General features: G+C 52.4%; 5 protein-coding genes across 5 annotated transcripts; 4 read left to right on the top strand and 1 right to left on the bottom strand.

Moving 5' to 3' along the window:
• Positions 1-389: 389 nt before the first annotated feature.
• SETTUDRAFT_180475 (uncharacterized protein) lies at positions 390-3,002 on the top strand (the record flags this gene model as incomplete). Its single annotated transcript, XM_008030830.1, has 2 exons — positions 390-2,596; positions 2,649-3,002. The coding sequence occupies exons 1-2, from the start codon at positions 482-484 to the stop codon at positions 3,000-3,002; spliced, it is 2,469 nt and encodes an 822-aa protein (XP_008029021.1). The 5' UTR covers positions 390-481.
• A 687-nt stretch (positions 3,003-3,689) lies between these two features.
• On the bottom strand, positions 3,690-4,150 carry SETTUDRAFT_33565 (uncharacterized protein; the record flags this gene model as incomplete). The annotated part of the gene is made up of 2 exons (XM_008030614.1): positions 3,690-3,991; positions 4,033-4,150. The coding sequence occupies 2 exons, from the start codon at positions 4,148-4,150 to the stop codon at positions 3,690-3,692; spliced, it is 420 nt and encodes a 139-aa protein (XP_008028805.1).
• A 1,437-nt stretch (positions 4,151-5,587) lies between these two features.
• Positions 5,588-6,095, top strand: SETTUDRAFT_164695 (uncharacterized protein). Its single transcript, XM_008030829.1, has one exon. The coding sequence runs from the start codon at positions 5,837-5,839 to the stop codon at positions 6,035-6,037; it is 201 nt and encodes a 66-aa protein (XP_008029020.1). The 5' UTR covers positions 5,588-5,836; the 3' UTR covers positions 6,038-6,095.
• A 1,955-nt stretch (positions 6,096-8,050) lies between these two features.
• Positions 8,051-9,628, top strand: SETTUDRAFT_94442 (uncharacterized protein; the record flags this gene model as incomplete). Its single annotated transcript, XM_008030828.1, has 1 exon — positions 8,051-9,628. The coding sequence occupies one exon, from the start codon at positions 8,051-8,053 to the stop codon at positions 9,626-9,628; it is 1,578 nt and encodes a 525-aa protein (XP_008029019.1).
• Positions 9,629-15,204: 5,576 nt separating this feature from the next.
• Positions 15,205-16,370, top strand: SETTUDRAFT_164692 (uncharacterized protein). The gene is made up of 4 exons (XM_008030827.1): positions 15,205-15,620; positions 15,677-15,731; positions 15,849-15,931; positions 15,984-16,370. Exons 1-4 carry the CDS (start codon positions 15,610-15,612, stop codon positions 16,066-16,068), a joined length of 234 nt encoding a protein of 77 aa, XP_008029018.1. The 5' UTR covers positions 15,205-15,609; the 3' UTR covers positions 16,069-16,370.
• The last annotated feature ends 4,110 nt before the right edge of the window (positions 16,371-20,480 follow it).

Here is a 20,480-nt window from a genome sequence, read left to right as displayed (position 1 = left end):
CCTTCACATGCAATCACGCTCTTCTCGTGCGTGCTGCGCCCCCCGTCACTATTTCCATACATCTGAATCTGATATACCCAAGGGCCGTCTTACCCGTCTTACTCGCTGGCCCCCTTTGGGCTTAGCGCCACCCCACCCATGCCCTCACGACACACTTTTGGCCATGTACACCACCAACGGGTGCGTGGTCCTCAACAGTCACACACGATACCACACGCGTCCATTATTGCTCCATGGGCCACAAGCCGTATGCTCATGAAGCATCATGAATAAGTAATCTTGTACCGGATTCCTCATGGACCGCGCCTGACCGGACGCTGCGCCGCAAGGAGAAATATCGCCTTGTCTTTCAATAAATACCCTGTCCCGCTCCACCTCAAGATTCACAGCCGCGTCGACCGCACCCTTTCATTTCGCTTTGCCCGCCACTACCCTCGCCCGCAAACTCTCTCCATGACCACGGCGACCCGCGTCTCGCATCATGAGAGATGAGGCCGTCAACCCCTCTGGCCAGGCCGCGGATGAGCCGTGCGAGGCCTCAAACGCGCTGGCGCCTGTACTCTCCAACCCCGAGAGTGCATTCTCAGCCACAGGCCCGCCCTCGCGATCATGGCTCGACAACCTCCGCCGCCCACGCACTTCACCTGGGCCCCGCGCCTCTGCCCTCAAGCGCACGCCGCCCCCCGGCGACGATGATCGCAGAGACTCGGCCCTGACGTCGTCCAATGGCACTACTACCAACGAACCGCCTTCACCGAGGAGCCTGCGCAAGACGCCGAGTCTGCCTGCTATTGTCGTCCATGGCGAGCATCCAGCCAAGCCCCACGATGATGCGCTGGAGCCAGAAGATGCTTTTCCCGGCCTTGACTGCTTCATTCCCACCGGCAGCTTCGACGAAATTTCATCCGACGCCCTCATTTCCTTTTCCAAGCGGGGCAGCATGATGCTTGGTGGCAAAAAAGCAAACAGAAAGAGTCGGCAGATGAATCTGCTCGTCCAAGGGGCGCCCAAGCCCAGCACACCCCCGCAACAGCAGGGACAAGAAAAAGGGCCAGACGAGCAGCACCAGGAGCAGCAGCACCAGGAGCCAGAACAGCATCAGGACCAACAACACGAGGAGCCGCAACCGCAGCCTGAAGAGACAGAGCAATCCCAACCCAAACCTGAACCTGAACTGCAGCCACCACCAACTCCCCCCCAGAAAGAGCCCCCGCAACCCACATCACCCCCCACTATAAAGCACCTCTCACCGCAAACGCCCTCGCGCATCTCGACCAGAACACGGGCCATAAGTTACCGCGTCCTCTCAGCCGATGAGATGACGCTGTCGCGCAAGGTGCGCTGCATGTATATGCACGGGAACGAAAGTGTTGTCAATTGGGACATGCCCGAGGAAGATGCTGTGAGCATGCAGACCAGCTGCCGGGGCAATGGCAGCGTCAACAACATGGCCATGGAAGCCATGGGGGATGACAGCTCACTCATGAGCTCGCGACATGGAAGCGTCATAGTCAAAGAGCCCACCGAGGCGGCTGGCGGGCTTGAGGACTGGGCAGATCTCGAGGGCGGCGAGGTCGATCGATATGGCTTCATTGTCCCAAGGAGGACAAAGTCTAACGGCGAAGGCTTGGATGGCCCAGACGAGCCGCGCATGCAACGAGTGACGACCATGCTGCAACTGCTCTCGGAAGAGCCTAGGCGTCGCCGACTAGGCCGAAGCGCATCAAGGGCACCTTCGGCTCGTTCTGCAGATCCTCGGTCTGGCTCGCCCCAACGACGACTGTCTGTCAAATCTTCCCGGCCTGCTAGATCCATCTTCTCTGGGAGGACCATCGACTCGCGCACTAGCCGCAGCAGCCCGTTCCGGAATGCCACCAACATCTTCCCTCACAACAGAGACCGCCGGCTGAGAGACGAGGCGAGCGACATGCTAAAACTGCCACCGGGCCTGGCCGAGGTTGCTGAACAGAAGGAGGGCGGTAGGGCTGCCCAAGCCATGAAAGCAAAAGAAATTGCGCGCAATGAGAAATGGCGCAGGATGGCCAAGGTTGTGCAAGCAGGAGCAGACAAGGGCGGCATGCTCTTCGAGTTTGACACCAAGGACCCCAAGGTCATCTCGCGCACCTGGAAGGGCATCCCCGATCGCTGGAGGGCAACGGCGTGGTACTCCTTCCTGGCAGCAAGCGCCAAGGCCAATGCGGACAGCCCCACGGAAGAGGAGCTCATTGTCAACTTCTATGAGCTCCAGCAGGAGGGATCTGCCGATGACGTGCAAATCGACGTCGACGTACCGCGCACCATCAACCGACACATCATGTTCCGGCGGCGATACCGTGGCGGACAGCGTTTGCTCTTCCGCGTCCTGCACGCCATGTCGCTGTACTTGCCCGAGACGGGCTACGTGCAAGGCATGGCTGCCCTGGCCGCAACGCTCCTTTGCTATTATGAGGAAGACCGGGCGTTTGTCATGCTCGTTCGACTGTGGCAGCTTCGCGGCATGGAACGACTGTACGAGGCAGGCTTCGAAGGCCTCATGGAGGCGCTTGACGACTTTGAGCTCAATTGGCTGCGCGGAGGAGATATCGCGCAGAAGCTGGTAAGTGGAAACCCAACAGACGCAAACCATGGTACACAGATGCTCACAACAGGTTGCACAGAACGAATTGGGCATTACATCAACAGCATACGGCACTCGATGGTACTTGACGTTGTTCAACTATTCTCTCCCGTTTCCCGCCCAACTGCGGGTGTGGGATGTCTTCATGCTCCTGGGCGACAAGTCGCATGCTACGTCACCAACGGCCAAGTTCAGCGGAGACATGGACGTGCTGCATGCGACGTCGGCTGCGCTGATTGATGCGACGCGAGAAATCCTGCTCGACTCGGACTTTGAGAATGCCATGAAGGTGTTGACGTCTTGGATCCCCATCAAGGACGAGGACCTGTTGATGCGGGTAGCCAAGGCCGAGTACAAGATGAGGAAGAAACGGGCGCGGACCTAGGCAGCGTGAGGCTGCGGGCGCATTGCGATATCCAGGGCGATGGCGTACCCAAGAGGGAAACCGATCCTACCGAACCGGCACCCACAGACTCGTTCGATACCTTTTCCAGAAGCCACGACGTCGATCTGATGAGATCAGCGGCGTACGATGGTAGTGCGTCGCGCGCAAATCCCAACGTGGCTCGCACGTTTTACGTTTTTTCCAGGATTTGCAGCATTAGATACCCTTTGTTTTTTAATTGGGGATACCACGGACTTTAGCCGCGGCATATCACTTCCTGTTTACATCTTGGGCACTTTTTTAGCGGTGCCACCTGGACGACGCTTTCCGTCCCACCGGTATCAACGACGACTGAGCCCACACGTGGGCCACGGGGCGAAGATGAATGGTTTTTTTTGGAAAGCGTTCGCCAAGCCTCTGGTTGTTGAGGGGGTGGTTTTTTCTGGTGTTTGGCGCATGGCTGCCATGATTACTGATCAAGATACCTCTTGTTTTTCTTTGTCTTTTTTTTGTGTCATCATCTCGTCTGTTTTATGCATACATACTCATCCATATACCAGAGTTGGCGTTATCTTGTACAATGAGAGATTCGGGGGGCGCATTGCATTGGCATATGCACGTGTACATATATATTCGGCATAATCTAAGGTTTGCAAGTAGCAAATATAATAGTCGGTTTTTTCAATATCACGGCGCCGCAGGAAGACGGCAACGAGTCGAGGGGAGCATGTTGATTGGTGAATGTCGGGCAGACGAATCGCGAGAGTTGGCGAGAGAGATTTTTTGTGGCTGAGGGTTGGGCGGAGGGGAAGCGCGTTGTTGGACACTGGGATCGGAGAAGGTTCCGGCGAGCAAAGTATAATGGTAGGACTGAGATGTTGCTGAGTCGCGACATGGCGGGAGGGCAGGCGAGACTAGAGACAAGACGGGTAGTAGGTCCGGGAAGGCACCAGGGGAGGCGGGGCGAGGCGAATACGAGCGAGGCAAGTCTAAGAGAGGGAGAGAGTTCTGGCGAGTACTCGTAGCGGACGGCTGTTGACGTCTAAGCCACCGACGGGGAAAGCGCAGCCGCCCGCGGGAGGCAGGCGCAGGGGGAGGGGAAGGGCAGGCGCAGCCAGCAGCAGCAGCAGCAGCAGCAGGCGCACCATATAGTCGACCTATGCAACAAGAAGCATCATGACTGAGACAATGGGGCAATTGCTCCAAGCGACGGACGGCAGCATGTGTCGGCTACGGGAATAGAAGCATCGTGGCCGTGGCAGTGGCAGCAAGTGTACTGTATGCGGGAGGGCATCTTGTGCCGGGCGTGAATGACGATGGAGGAGGGCTGCAATTGCGGTGCATCCCGAATAGGCAGTAGCGACTGCCGATTCAGGTGGCAAACCGCCGCTGATTGGTGAATGGGCATGAAGCCCTCGCCTCGACGCACTCTCACACGCACACGCACCCGTCTTTTTTTTCGCCTCCCTCGCCGCGTCGACTTGTCGCCATGAGAGAGTGAGAGAGAGAGCAAGTGTGCATCGGCTTCACCGAACAGAGGTCAAGGGCCGCTTGCAGGGGCGGGGCGTCTTGTTCGCGGGAGTCATGAGCCGACGGGGTAGAGATGCAACACCAAAGCATGTTTGACGCTGATCTGTGGTCTGATTTTTGGACGACGGCCAGCAAGGATCAGCAGCGGCATGGCTGGATGCAGCCCAGCCCGCCAGAGTGCCAGTGCAGCACTATCCTTACTACTGCTGCCACGGCCACCACTCACTACACTACACTACCGCTACGCCGACACACACGCACACACACACACACCCACCACACCCACCACACATGCACATGGCGGCCCAATGCAAGCACAAGCGACGAGCCAGTGGTACGCTAATGGGCCTGACTGGGCGGGGCCGCCTCAGTGGTTCAGATGCGGGACGACGACGTCGATCGACGCCTGAGGTGCAGCTTACGTCGACTGCATGCCATCCCACTACACATGCACCCATTCATCCATGCTTCCACCCCCATCTGCGAATCTGCGATCCGCCTCACCCTGCCCCTCAGGCTCATCGAGTCCTGGTCATCGTCTGCCGTCGTCTGCTTCCGACTTGCCGACGACAAGGCCGCTAATATGCCTAGGAACCGCACACGCGACCGCACGACCACGACAGCCCTCTCTCTGTGCCGAGCCTGAGCCTGAGCCAGAGCCCTCTTGCTAATAACAAAACAAAACAAATTCTGCCCAGCGCCAGGCTGCGGGCTTGCACCCTACCAGAGCCTTGGCCCCGTGTCCGGTGCAGGATCAATAGCCTTTTTGCGCTGGATAACAACTGTCCTCGTCGTCGCTGTCGTCGTCGTTGTTTTTTTCTCTTTCTCAATCGTGTCGGTGAGTACCAACTGGATGAAGGCCGCTCAGGTCCTTCAAGTACTGACTGCAAACTGACAGCTCCACTCGAGACAGGTATCAGAGCCACCCTGGCCTCCCCGCGGCACTTTCGGATCCTTCCCGCGCGCTGTCTCTCTATCTATGTTCTATGTATATGTATCATGTCAAGACCAGCGCCCTGGTTGGGTTTGCACGCACACACACACCACGCAAACAGGCAATCGTCTGGAAGGGGAACCATGCGCTCATCGGAGATATTACTCTAAACAGGCGCCATGCCGCCCCCCAATCTGGCAGTGTCTCTGGCCAGTTGAGACATTTGTTCACCTGGTCTAGACTACCCTACAACGGACGGCTCCCACTGTCATTTCTGCTTACGCAGTAACATGTCGAGCAATTTCGCCATCGTGTCCCCATTTCGACGGTGATTAGGATAGTCACTGGGGCCGGGTACGGATGATTGGGTATGCCGCTGGCCAACCGGGGCCGGAAATCATACGCAGAGATCCTTCGTACAGATCCGGTGCGCCGCGAGTTTCACGTAGATCCGCTGCAGGACCCGAACGAGGATAGCCCCAGCGCCGACGCAGAAATTTACGTTCCTAGTCGATCGTTCGAGCGAGCCGGTGCCAGGCGCTCGGGCATTGCGCAACGCCGCGTCTGTTGACCTGTCGCCCTCGCCCTCGCCCCCTCCATCGCGTCCACTATGGCTGGCCGTAAGCTGTCATCAGCGTGCTGATTACGTGCTGTAGCGGGAACTCTCTGTCAGTGCTGCTGGTCCGCCAAGTCACGCCAGCCCATGCGACGGAGAGCAGCGCAACATGCCACCAGCTCCCAGCTCCAGCACCCCGATTTTTTTTCTTTGCTTCATTTCGCCCGCAGCAATGGTCTGCCCACCGATACGCCTTATCGATTGGCCGTGCCAATGGTCAGGCTCTGTCGATCTGCAAGGGATCCTCCCCCCCCATCCCCCCTCCCCCCTCCCACACCCCCTTCGTCAAGCCTGACAGCTTTCGACTTGGTTCCCTGTCCCGTACTACCTCTGTGCTAGCCACCCAACCGCCCTCAGCCGTTGCCGCTATGACGGTATCTGTATACTAGTTTGGGCATTACACTAAGCTCGGAACGGGTTCTGCAGCAGAGCCACAGGATACGTTTCCAACCCATTCCTAAGGTTTCGTGTCTATGCACGGAGGCTCTTTTGAACACGAAACCCTCATTTCACGCGTCCGCTTCGGGACATGCTTTGGCTGAGGACGTGACAACGGAGATGACCCTTCATTTCCTAATCATGCCATGGCAACGGGCTAGATAGAGCCCGGCCGCACAATCTGGCCTGCGGCAATCTTGCGCTCGCTTCCTCCCGGACGTTGACCCTGCTGGCTGGAGTTTAGCACACGGCTCACACGTCGCAAGACCACGCCATTCAGTCCACATTGCAATCCTTGAGCCCACACACAAGGCGTGGTGATGAATCAAGCAGCGATAGGCGTGGTCCAGAGCAGAGAAGCACGCCAAATTACCCAATCTGCTCGGCATGCTATTTCCCATGGGCGGGGAATCTCGACCCGACTCTACGGCAAGCTTACAGCCGCCGCTGCTACTGCTGCCACTTGCAGTCTTACATACAACGTCTAAATATGGCCAGCACCAAATCGAAAAGGTTTGCTCCCTGTACTTTATTGCGCAAACCCAGCGATACGCCGCTCGCTCGAGTAGGTGTCCATGTGTGCGTGTGCGCGCATTGGTAGAAGCCATCGCTCTTTCACACCACCCACACAGACACAGACACAGACACTCACACTACCTTACCATGGCCGCGACTAGGGTATGCATGGGGCCAGCGTGCAAGTGACTGCGACGCCAGCTCCATGCGTCTAGCCTGGGGCGGGTGTCTCGTCAAACTACCGTTGCTGGTTTGGAGCTGAGCATGCTTGGCTGGCAGCGAGACATGTTCCTGCGGCGAATCCAAGCGCCACATGTGGGAACCACTACCAGATTTTGCATCAACCCGAGTCCTTTTTCAGGTGCTGTGCATGGCGGGACTACAAGTACGCGCGTGTGCAGTTCCAGCAACATTGCGTTTTGCTGACAATCATCTCCGTTCCATGCATATCCTTGCAAAGGGCCCCCTCCCCTCCATCACCCGCTCGACGCCACATATCGGCTTTCCTTGACGTACGGCCTGCCGTTTCTTCGTGCTGCCCTCCAGCCTCTGGGGCCGTCATTGCCGTCGGTTGGCCCGACTCCAGTCGGTCCTCTTCCTTCTTGCATGCCATTCCCCACCACTGCCCACTCCTCCCTCGTCACTCTCCAATCTGGACCTGATCGACCACGCCAGCCCATGCGACCTTGTACTGGGGGGCTTGATCTTCTTTGCATTGAGCTTTGCCTGTTACTCACCCCTCTCTTCTTCGCTGCCCTGTCTCAACCGCGAATCATATCCAACCCTGCGCGCCAGGGGGGGTCCCATTCAGCCTAGGCCCTGAGGCAACGGCTACTGATCTCATCTTGGGCCATGTGGACAGTGCTTCCAGTAAACATACTCTGGTAAAATAAGTATGTACACTATTCCTTCTCCTTCCGGAGCTTAAAATTTTGGCGCCACCCCCAAAGCGACCGCCCTCTTCAATGCCGAACTGCTCTCACCATATCCTCTGCACCGGCTCCACCTTCCTTCATGTTGCTCACACTGTCTAACCCGGTCAAGTCCGACTTCGACTTCAAACCCCATGCCTACTCTGCAGCCTTTTCATCTTCAGCCGCTACTCGATTCTCTGACAAGCTCCACGGCGGGCCACCTTCCTCATCACAGCCTGCCGAGCCTCCTTCTCGCACAATGGGTACACCACACCGGGGCCTCCCTCCCCCTTCGGCAATGACGCTACCAGATCCCGCGCGAGGCCCTCCACCGCCGTCTTCCTCACTGGGCCAATTACCTCCGGCGCCGTCTCAGTGGCAAGGTGCCGAAGACGGCATGAAGAACTGGCTTGCGACCAAGGCCGAGGAGGAGAGGCGAAAGCAAGAGGAGGAGAAGACGAGGCAGGAGACGTTGCGGCTCGAGCAACGCAAGGTCGAGCAGTCGATGCTTCGAGAGTCGATGCAAGGCGGCATCCCGCCTCACCTAGTGCCCATCATCTTCGCTGGTATCGGTGGCGGCAATCTTGCCAACATCAGCGCCGAGTGGATACAACAGTACACGACCCAGGTACAGGCTGCTCACCAACAAGCCCAGGCGCAGGCGCAGCTTTCCCCTGACCTTCGGCGAGACCCAAGGCTGCTCGCACAGCAGTCGTCGGCAGCGGCGGCATACGCTGCTCAAGTACAGGCAGCGCCGTCGATTGTGCCACCACCGTCTGTTCTGCCGGGCCAGACTTTGCCTTCACAGGGCCAACAAACGCCCCTTTCGACGCCTGGATACGCTGCTGGTGGACCGGCATCACCACGCGCAAGAGCTGCACAAGCTGGTCTTGGTGGCGCTCCTACATCTGCGCCGCGGTCCTTACCACAGTCTCAACTCCCACGGTTGACGACCAACGAAATCAACATACAACAGCCTCCAGTCACTCCAGCCGGCGTGCAACAACTACAACAGACGCAGACGCAGCAGCAGGAGCAATCGTCGCCTTCAATCTACTTCCACCACTGGGTCCCTCCCTCGTCGTCTTCGCAAGAAAAGAGCTCGAGCGGAAACCCGCCGGCTACGCCTTCAGGTAAATACAAAACTTCGCCTGTTCACCAGTCACGGCAACGTGCAGCGTCGCATGCGTCTGACGTAGAATACACCAGCTCCCCCAAAAAGCGCAAGGCTCAAGGCCCACATCACCCAGCGCCACCACCTACATCGGCGCCAGGATCCAACGCATCGCCCTCGTTTTCGCACAGATCATCATCGTCAACGTCGACACCTGGACGGCGAGGCCATGCCCGAAACCGATCTGATGCATCCACGCGCGCGCCGGACAGCTCCAGCGGTTCATTGAGTCGACGAGGCACCGTCTCTGGACTCGCGCATGAGACAATCGTGCGGCAAGGCGACCGAGCAGAAGAAGCAAGAGACGCAGAGGGCAAAGCACATGCCAGTCCAGACCACACGTATGCGTCTGCGTCTCAGCGAAATGAGCAATCAGGACACAGTCAGCCAAATTACGCGCCGACGTCAATGGCTGCTCAACCTGAAACTCCCAAGTACGGCACTCAGCAACATTGGGATCGGGGATATATGTCATCACCTAAACGGGAAGCAGGTGATCATTAGATTGGGAAATGGGTTTCAGCAACATTGCCTTACGAGTCTGGATTGGTTACCATGAGAATTCTTTATTCGGTCCTTTGAACAAGCACCACCCCCGGTCCTCAGGCAGCGGCCTTGGGGGGGGGCTAAGTGCGAATGCGAGAAACATTACGAGGTTCGCATCGAGGAGATTGTCACCACAGTTGCACCACCGCTTTTTCCCTTACGCAAGGATTTCTTTTCTTCTTCCGGTTCCTGGATATTTAGCAAGCGAGATGAGCTGGACTCCACCAACTCCCAAAATCCGGGCTTTTCTTCATCTCAAAATCTTAGTGCACGGCCCCGTCACCCCACCAAGGAACGCCTATCCTAGTCGTGTGAAATTACGTCGCAATGTACCTTCATTCGTCGCAATTTCACTCGAGAAAGTTCGAGACAATTGGCGATTCGCGAATCCGAGGTTAATTCCGGATGCGTAGTCGCCCTTCCGTTTTGAGATTCGTCCCGATCTCGCCGCCGCACATCTGATTTCTTTTTGGGTTCTCGTATGCTTGTAATATCAGGCCTGTTATCACGGCGCATCGATACCGGTCAGGCCTTAGTATGACTGACTTTATCAAGCTTGCGACGCACGGCAAAAGTTGGCGGCAGGCTGATTGACGTGCTTTGCCATGACACCACTTGGCCGCGTTGGCACTGCATATTCGCCTCCCCGCCTCCCGGCTGCACTGTATCCAGGAAAAGATTGGGCTTCGTCAGCGCTGGCTGCGCGTCGAGGATTTTTTTTTGTATGCCAGCTTACGACCCCGCACATTTCGAAACAGACGGCGCGCTGGCACTAGGCGGACATGGGCGCCTAAGAAAAATAGATGCTTGTTTATGGGCTTTTCTATTCTCATACTTTTGGTTTTTATTTTCTATTTTCAAGATACTCTGCGTCACCCAGCTTACATACTTGCCACACACACACACATATGGTAGACGGCTCGGCAATTGGACGACTATACCTGAGATTTTATGCGGACGGCTTTTCTCTCGGTCGCGTCAAAGATAACAATACCCGTTTAGCACCGACCAACCGCCCTTTGCGCCATTCCTATCTGGGCCTATCTTTCAATGTATCGCCCTCCCATTGCTTACGGTTGGTGCCGGGCCAGCAACAACATCCTTGTATATAACATCTGTCGCGCCTCCCATCCGCCGTCCCCTACTCGCGTTACTGGCTTTCGGATTGAGGCACCTTGTTTGGGAAGCCGCGTTTCTGGTCTTGTCGGTCTTGGCCCTTTTCTTGCACAGGCAGTCGATTCATCCCTCGATCCATCCTATTCGGTCACGCATCCTTTGTGCAAGGCTCATCATCCCTGGTTATATCAGTTACACTCGTCCTTGTCGCGCGCCCTTTGTCCCTGGTTTTTTCTCCGTAGGCCCTTTTTTCTCTGTGTTTCGGGAGAAGTCGGCTCTTACTATGCATGATGTTGTGAATGGATTATGGTTGTGCTGGTGCGGACGGGGGATGCTTGGGCGACTTGGTGAAGGAGAGTATATCGCCGTATCCGGTTCAGCAACTGCAAGCGAGCTTGGCATTCGCGTCCTTTTCTTCCGACACTGGCTGCTGGGAAGATCGGACCGCGGGTTGTGTTGTCCGACGGATGATGGTTGCGGCAGTAACACCACCAAACGCAAGGCAACGTTTCCTGGTTATTCATCGCATTTGTGCAGCCAAGCACAAAAGGTTACGACAAAGTTTGGTTTCGGTCTTGTTTCCTCCCCTTGTTCTTCTTCGTTTTCCACTCCATTCTCGTCTGCTTGGCTCACTATTTTGTTGGCTTCGAGATTGATCTGTGGTTTGATTTGGTTTTTTGTTTCTATATACCCCCCAAATCCCCATGTTATGTATGTAGAAATTTGCCTTGATCATATTTTCTTCTTCTCTGAACACAACTCTTTTTAGATAGACGCAAACGCATTGAATTCTCTTCTCTTCATCTTTCTTTAATGCGTGATATGTTCCTGATTTTTTTTTCCCCCCTCCATTTCCCCATTAGGCCTTGACCCGCTCGGTCTCTCTTTGCTCCATGTTGCTCTTCGCTGTTTTTCCCTTTTGGGCATTCCCTGTCCTTATGCACGTCGATAAGTGACCGTTATGGTCCTAGTCTTGGCCCTTAGCCTTTGTCTCTGATCCGAGTCTGAGTTTGAGTCTTACCACACACCCCCCCTCACACCCCCTCACCTTATCCCTACCCTTTCTACCCACACCCACACCCACACCCACACCCACCACCCCTACCCCTACCCCTACCCCTACCCCTCTCGCGACCTCCACACACACGCGCAGACGCACAGACCCCCCCATACACACAGATACTTTCCTAGCTAGATATAGAAACCGCCATTCGTATTCTAACTATGTAACGCCCGTCGGTTCGTTTGTTAGTTAGCTAGCTAGCTCAGCGCTATATTATATCAAACATATATAGCAAAAGCAGCGACTTATACACGAGGGGGGGTTCTGGTATAATAAGCACACGAGTGAGCGGCGAGGTGCGCAAGATTTAGAAGAGAGAAAAAGGGGGGGATGGATGGATGGGTGGATGGATGGATGGATTGCTGGATAGGGTAATGTATGCACTGACTGATTCATTTTTTTTATTCTCATCCTTACCATTAGCCCTTCTCTCATGCTGGCATGCTGGGCTGGTATGCTGGCGTATGTAATACATGTACGCTCGGGGGAATTGTAGGCATGGGGCAGGAGGCTAGGGATGGGGGGATAGTAGAGAATACTTGGAATTGTCAGATGACTGGTCTAGATTACTGTATTACCAACGAGAGAGAGGAAAAATAAACCCTAGACCTAGTCGATTGTTGTGTTTCACAGGGCTGAAATATTGTATATTTATTCATTGTTTGAAATTATTCTGGCCTTTAATCTCTCTGCAACAACCCAATCATAGCCCTAGTACAACCCTAGTTTTTTCACGTTCTAAATAGTACTACAAGGTACATATAGTGGACTTAGTAGGGGCGTGAGGGTTACATCCTTTTGTGATGATCGTTATTATATGGATTTGATGGGTTGATGTACATCGCAATTGTTTTGGAAATGAATACTCTGGGGTATGTAAGTGTGGGGGGTTTTTTTTCTACTAGGATGTGCAGACTAGGTGTGTGGGACATGGGGACATGGGGGGTTTGGATATCATCATATACACACAGACATGCATACCACGTGTCCTCGTATTTTAGAGCTGGGCTTTATCCAAAATAGAGATGGACATGGTGCATTTCATGTATACAAAACGGATGACGGGGTTCTGGCGGAGATGGCTGGCTGGCTGACAGGCAGATAGATTTACGAGATGCACATCTCAGATGAGCCAAGTGGGGCTGGGCTAGTCTGGGCTGGCGTGACATGTGAGATGTGCTAGTATATGGCTATGTGCCAATGGATGTACGCCTATGGATGTGGGCATATGTCTGTGTGCGCGTATATACAGCTACTAATCGAAAAGGGAAAGAGGAAAAAGAAGGCTAAGTAAAGCCCACCGACGGAAATGAACCAATACAAGGACTTTGCTTTTTTTTCCCACCCTCTTTCTTCCCCTTCTTTCTGCATTTGGGATTCTGCTTTTTGGTTTTGCTTGTGACATCTAGCCGGATATACGCAGTGGCCAAGTATCCACATGTGCTGCTGCGGGTACCATGCAAGGTGGATTGATTGGATGGTGCTGAAGGAAAACAAAAAAAGACGGATTACTGCATGTAGGGGTCCATTCGCGGGAAATGGAGAGGGGGGAAGGGGAAGACAAATTGCTTTTTTTTGGGTGGATGATGTTGGTGCGGCCGCGGACATGGTATGTGGTAGGGGTGGGTGATGCTGGACGCGCCACGTGTTGTGTGGTTGGATGCGGGAATGCGTGGATGGCATGGCGGGATGGCTGGTGCTGCTTACGGGTGTGAATACGAAAGAAAAAACAATGATAGTTAATAATAATAAGTTTTGAAACTTTTTTTTGGCAGCTCTTCCTCTGCAGGGGAGAGAGAGTGTGTGGGGGTGGTAGAAAAATTAACATTTAGTGGTAGCTAGGACGACGTTACAGTACTATTTGCTGGGAGGGCGGGGGGCTGTACAACTGATATTGATCGTGATTTTAGTAGTCGTGTGGGGTCTTTTTTTCCTTTTTCTCCCCTCTGGATTCCTTTTTTTTGGGGCTCACCGGAGAAGGAAAAATGAAGGCGTGGGGCAACTGTTGTGATATTTTTTTTGGCATCGCTAATGGAAATGGAGATTACCATTGACTACAGATAAGTTGTCATATCGACTCTGTTTTACCCCTTCTTCCAAGTGCGGTTGCCCCACCCTGCCCTTTTACCTTGTTGTCTCTTCTCTGATTCTTGTCCAACCCTAGATTTGAGATTTATTGCTGCATATACTATCTATAGCACATACGCGTCCTTTGGTCCTTTGGTCCTTTCTTCTCGTCTAAAGCTACTCTCTATTCCCCACCCCCTGATGCTTTTCGTCCGTTTTCACCGGCGCCCAAAGAAGAAGAAAATATCATCTATCTCAAACCCAGCACCACACTGTTGATTACGTGCAATTAACCTGTACCAAACAGTCGGAATATGTTTTCTTTTCTACCCTGCCTCCCATGCGGTGAGTGAGTATGTAGGGCTCTCTTGGCAATCGACCCACACTACCCATACTTGTCTTGCATATGACATACATTTTTGCCTCTTGCGGGTTTCCTTATTCCCGATGCCAGAAGGCGGGCCGTTCTACTCGTTTACTGGCTACTTGCTTGCATGGAACAAGCAAAGCAAGCGTGTATACACGGCAGTTTACTTGCGCTTAGATTGCATCTTGTGTCGACTAGGTGTAAAGCTGCACGTTTCATATACCGATGAGATTCGTATACAAGTCTTGAGCGGTGTAATCTACTGTACTATCGTGTTTATCATCTGACTTTTCGCATTCGCTTTCTTTTTTCCTTGCACCTGTCGCTCTTGGCGCTTGTCTGCTATGGAGGCCAAGACTGAAACTTTGTGCGGTCGAGATTAAGGCTCTTGGGAAGAAGAGGGGAATCACGCGGGTGGTTGGGTCGTCCGATGTAGCGTGTTGTTGGTTTCTTGTTTTCTTGGGTGAGAGGGATTTTGGTCTTGGCTGGCAGTGAGGGAGCAGGGATGGGGGGAAGTGAGGCTTTTTTTGCCTGTGTGGGTCAAGATAAGCGCGAGGGATATGCTTAGGAGATAATTGTCTAAGCACATGTACGCCTAGGTGTGTAGGGGCCGGTTTCAGGTATGACTGGGGCTCAGGACATGGGTTAGGGGCAGAAAAGATGTGGTGAGAATGGTGTGATTTCGGGGTTTCAAGCGTGAGATCACCTTAGTGTACTTTTGCTGAGTAAGAATGCCCTGGCTAGTCAGTCTTTTACTCAGTCGGAAAGTATCCCGGTTAAAAGGGAAACAAAGGCTTACATGTAGGTGTCAGTGTGGTAAAACAGTCGTTGCATGTGGATCGGCAGGCAGAGTGAAGAAACCGTGCCAAAGTTGTTTTTTCGAGGGATTCAATTGCCGCACACCGTCCATACCCTGTCCGGGGTTCATTCTGTTCCCAATCTGGAGATGCCGTATACACGCTACACATCTTTCGTCCCTGCAGAACACATGGTGTTTGTGCTTGTTACATCCACCCACAGCCACTTCCAGTAAGCGACGCCACACGCCTACACCAGCCACACTGTCTGCCCCGCCTCGTGGCGCACGCGCCTCACCGACCCCACCATCAGTGGTCCGTGGTCCGGAAGCTGCAGCCTGACATTTGGGTAACCATCGTCACTCTTTGGTGCCTATACACACTTTTGCGCCTTCGACACTGTGCCACAAGTGAGACATAGACCTTTACTTGCTGAAACCCGATATACCGGCGCGAAGACGACCAAAGCTGCTGCGCGTATACCACACGACAACGTCATTGCAGCGCGAAGCAGACCGAGACAGACAAGATGCAGATCAAGTAGGTGGCATATGTTCTAAACCCAAGGATATTAGAAAGGCTAACCAGAGCGATAGAGTGCGAACGCTCACCGGCAAGGAGATTGAGCTCGACATCGAGGCCGACTACAAGGTACGCAGCGCCAGACGACACACGTCTACAAACAATGCACTACCGCTGGGCCCCCAGAATTTGCCCACCGTGTTTATAGGCAGTTTTCAAGGCCCAGGAAAATGACGGTGTATACAGGTGTCGAGGATAAAGGAGCGCGTAGAAGAGAAGGAAGGCATTCCGCCTGCGCAACAGCGCTTGATCTACGGAGGAAAGCAGATGTAGGTTCACACACATGGCTCAATGTACAGCGGAGGCTGATGTAATCCTCAGGAGCGACGACAAGACGGCAGCAGACTACCAGCTCGAGGGCGGTGCTACATTGCACTTGGTGCTTGCGCTTCGTGGCGGATTCTAGGCTCTCCTACTTGTCTCTCTGGTCGGACATGCATGTACGATTTGCCTGGGATTTTCTAGCCAACCTGAAAGTCCTTTGGGAAATACATTACAACAATCTTCCTTCCTATCCGCTTTCGGCCCCTGCATAGTGTGCATGCGTAGAATCTGCGACGGATGCTGTCGGCAGAGTGATTGGTGTTGTGTGGACCTGTTCTACGGGGAGGATGTCTGGAAGTGTATGGGATTGGCAGACGGTAGATATACTTACTGCATGAAATACTTACAATTGAAGTAAGCGTTTGTGCCGTGACTCACTAACGCTTTTATCGGAAGTGTGAACATATACTTTGGACGATTGTTTACTTCCGTCCCCTAATGTCTTTAGACAAGGGGATGGCAACAGCGGGTATACGTTGTGACGTGATATGTATCATTTCAAGAAAGCAAGATAGCAGGTCTTGACGACAAAGCATCACGAATACGAAGAAATGTACTAACTATACTCTGGAGTAAGCGTGTAGCACACGAATCCGCGTATAATAGCCATCTTTCTTATATTGAAACAGCAATAGCATATCCCGGCACGGAAAAAAAAAGAAGAAACAGGCTTGGAATTGTAACCATTAGACAGTCAGGTTGCTGAAACAGAGTTACCAACAGACAGAGTCTTTTCAGGTGGCAGTTGATTCCTTGCTCTACCTGCAATAGCTATCTACTATATACCTCGCTCGGAATTAGTCAGATGTGATGTACTACACCGCTCATGTACTCACTGATCATGCTCTCGTCACGCAGTTATTGCAGTATAGTATCCACACCAATATTTTAAAGTCAGATACATGATAATAGGTTGTTGGATTTGTCGAAGTGTTATTCGTTAGAGATATCATCTTCTATTCGGGTAAAAAATGGTATAGTTTCGTATCCACACTACTGTCACAAAATGTCCAGTCAGCATAGTTGTATTATATCACACTTTGCCGTACTGTCTTCTCATCCTTCGTATATATGCAATCGCATATCAAGGTGGCATTGATGTACGTTAGGTATCGAGAATAGGAATAACACGCCTTAACTGTATACTATCATTGATATACCCGAGCTATACTACAATGCAGACATTTACTTCATCACCATTCACCCTTTCATCTTCTCAATCTTTATCATCTGTTTTTTTTTCTTCTTCACACTTCAGGGGTAGTTAGCTATATCCCTCCCTCCCTCGCTTGGATTAAACAGCGCTCTTAGTATCAATATTGTCGTGGGCCCGGAAGGATTGCAAGATCAGGTTGTGTCGTAACTATGGTCTCAGTGGTACTATTCACATTCTTCGTCTTGTCTTTACTCTACTTTCTAAGCCGATGATTGTGTGTGTATGTGTGTGTGTAGGGTACAATGGGAGAATCCATTCTAAAAAAAAAGAAGAGGAGCGTAAATCTAGGACCATGGTGTTATAAGCATGTTTCCGCATATATATATTGTCGGGATATATCTACTCTGGCTTCTGCATGGTGCAGAAGGTTGACCTTCTTGCACCACACACATATATATATATATGTGTGTGGAACCTAGGTCCTCAAAATACGCGAGGTACTCGAAGCTAGAGAGAAAGAGTGTGTGTGCATAGCCGAGACAAGTCCAAGTAGAAATCTAGTGTCGTGAAGGGGGTGTAAAAGAACTTGATTATCAATCATCATATAACTCCGACAAATTATTCTGTCCATGTCTTCGTTCACATCTACCACACCGGTATCTCTACCTACCCCAAACATATACAGCAGTCCTCTATTCCACATATACCCTGACAATCGCTATACCATCACCATTACAGCATTATAGCCGCTTCTCGACCAGCTATCCCCCTACTTTCTTCAACCCAATTTTCCATCTTCTGCATTCATTCAGTATACACATCTCTACGAAGCGACATCCAAATATGCAGACGACGCTACTCTCACACCCTACCCTCTCTTCGAAAACCCAATTCCCTTTACAGCGCGAATTAAACAAGTTTTAGAGTACTGTGCTATATATAAATCAGTCTAGACTCGCGGCGATGTGCAAGTGTACCGGTCCAGCACGGCATACTATCATTCGTGTTGTTGGGTTTCGCGGGCGCCTTGGCTGGATGTTGGGGGAATAGCGGGTTTGGCGACTAGACGTCTTTTTTCCTTAATCAAGGTTGTGTTTACAAACGACATATGCAAGGGCTGGTTGAGTCTATATTTGCTTGGTGCGGGGGATATGATGATGATGATGATAGTGTTACTGCGTAGCAAGGGCTAGATTGTGACGCCAAGCTTGGTCTCAGCGGGAAATGTTGTTGCGCGATGGAAACCAGTCCGAGTATGTAATCTGAGGCATTTTATTCATTTCCTCTTGTCGTCTTCGGATGGTATAGTATGTTTTGTATGCGATGGAATGCAAAACCAGCTTAGTCCACTCCTTCTCCCAATCCCCACATCACGCTTATGCAAAACAGCGTCTTGGAATCCGTTGGAGACACCAAGTCAATCAAGCGAGTAAAGTAAAATGTGCTAGAAGGGTCTGGAGCCTGGAGACGTGCAATGTGGGAGATGGATGTTGGGGGGGTTAGCTGTGGAACTAGCGATGGATCCAGCGAAACGAGCTTATGTAGGCAATCGTATCGTCGTGATATCTTGATCCGGCAGGTATGTGGGGTAAGATAGTTTTCACATGTGGGAGAGAGTTTTACCTACTTGGATGGAGGGAAGGATAGATAGGTTACGAAAATGCATGATGATGTAAAGATCACAAAGGTCCCCCTCCTTTGTACCAGACGGGCGTTGGGAAAGCGGAACACACACACACAATTTACACATCGAAACAATATTCGACGAGATACGAGGTGGAATCCAGATCACCATCGCCGTCGAACACAGATAGAGAGGCAAAAAAAAACCAGATGAGTTTTTCCTTGATGTAATCCACTTATTGTTCCGTCACCTTCCTCCTATCAGCCACAAACCCCAACCCTGACCCAACCCAACCCAACCCAACCCAACCCAAGCACACCAGACGAGCCCAGACCAAACATGTATGATGGAAATGTCACCATCTGACGCAACACCAACACATTCGCTGCAAAGCGCAAAGGCGACAATATCCAAGGTTCTTACTCATATTCACAAGGGTATGTGATTACCGCAAAACACAGCCGTCTCACCAACTTACCAAGCTACTAACCTAATCCGCTATACGCGTCCATGTCGGCGATTATCTCAAACGACATGCAGAGCGGGAGAGCGAGAAACCAAGCTTAATGAACATCGGGTATCAACAAAAAAAGGTAAGTGCACGCGCGGGCATAAGTAAGGGCGATGTTAATAGTCGGTACATGTTAATGCGGGAAATGCCGGATATAGTGAAAACAGACGAGGTACACACACACACACACACACCGAGAGGGAGATATAGAGTCCGATACCAGCAATAAATAAGCTTTTATGTATGTGCGTGTGGCAGTGTGAGAGGAAGAGAGTTTAGAGCTAGTGTGCTAGTGGTGAAGAGAGAGAAAAAAAAGGGGGGGGGAGGGGGCTTGAGCGAACGGGCAACAGTATCTGGATGTGGGTTGATGACGTGGGGGTTGAGGAAGGATATGGATATGGATTATGGAGATGTATAAATAGCTAGTCAGTTAGCCTCGCTTAGGTAGTCGGGGGTGGTTGGTGGGCTGGCTGCCGATCTGGCGATAGCAACGTCGGGATTGGGGGATTTGTGGCTGTGGGCGTGTGGGGGCGGCGGCGGCGGCAGCGGCATAGCGGCACATCGCGTGCGCGTGCGCGTGCGCGTGCGCGAGAGGGAGGGAGGGAGGGAGGGAGGGAGGGAGGGAAGGGAGAAAGATATGCGATATGCTCGTTTGGTTACTGCGATGCTGACTATAGTATGCGACCGGTGCACACGTCTATTCCCCTGTTGGAATCACTCAATCAATCAATCCCCCCCTTTTTTTTGGCGGGGGCGTTGGGCGGCATGCTGCTAATACGAGATAGATGAGGGAGAAGAAGAAACAAGGAAAGAAGGAAAGAAGTAAAAAAAAGGGAGACAGTGTCTGTGCGTACATACATACATACATACCTACATACATGGGCTAGAAAGCAAGGAAAAAAGTGCGGGGGTGCAAATTAGTTTTTTTTTCCTTTCATTCTTGGTTTGGAAATGATGAAATTCGATATTGCTGCTTGATGCCATTTTTCGGGCGGCATAAAATACACTTAGACTCGGCATGTTGCGCCGCGTGTGTGTGTGTGTGTGCGTGCGTGCGCCGAGTGGGATCAAGTATGGGAAGCAACCACGATTTCAATAAAAAAAAAAGACAGGTTGGATAGACTTTTTGAGAAAGAGAAGAAGCAAAACCAGGCATCACAGCTGGTGTGGGTATTGGGTATCATTATTTGCAGTAGAGAGAGA

This window comes from Exserohilum turcica, assembly GCF_000359705.1.
Source record: "Exserohilum turcica Et28A unplaced genomic scaffold SETTUscaffold_5, whole genome shotgun sequence".
Classification (NCBI taxonomy): domain Eukaryota; kingdom Fungi; phylum Ascomycota; class Dothideomycetes; order Pleosporales; family Pleosporaceae; genus Exserohilum; species Exserohilum turcicum.
The sequence above is the reverse complement of the archived record's forward strand: the minus strand, read 5'-3'. Positions and strand labels throughout refer to the sequence as shown.

What these genes read in the sequence shown, in the direction of transcription:
- SETTUDRAFT_164692 (XM_008030827.1), top strand. An exon ending in ACATCGAGGCCGACTACAAG is followed by an intron (nt 15,732 to 15,848) that starts GTACGCAGCGCC and finishes CGGTGTATACAG; the next exon opens with GTGTCGAGGATAAAGGAGCG. An exon ending in ATCTACGGAGGAAAGCAGAT is followed by an intron (nt 15,932 to 15,983) that starts GTAGGTTCACAC and finishes TGTAATCCTCAG; the next exon opens with GAGCGACGACAAGACGGCAG.
- SETTUDRAFT_164695 (XM_008030829.1), top strand. Translation starts at nt 5,837, where the DNA reads ATGCCGCTGGCCAACCGGGGCCGGAAATCATACGCAGAGATCCTTCGT.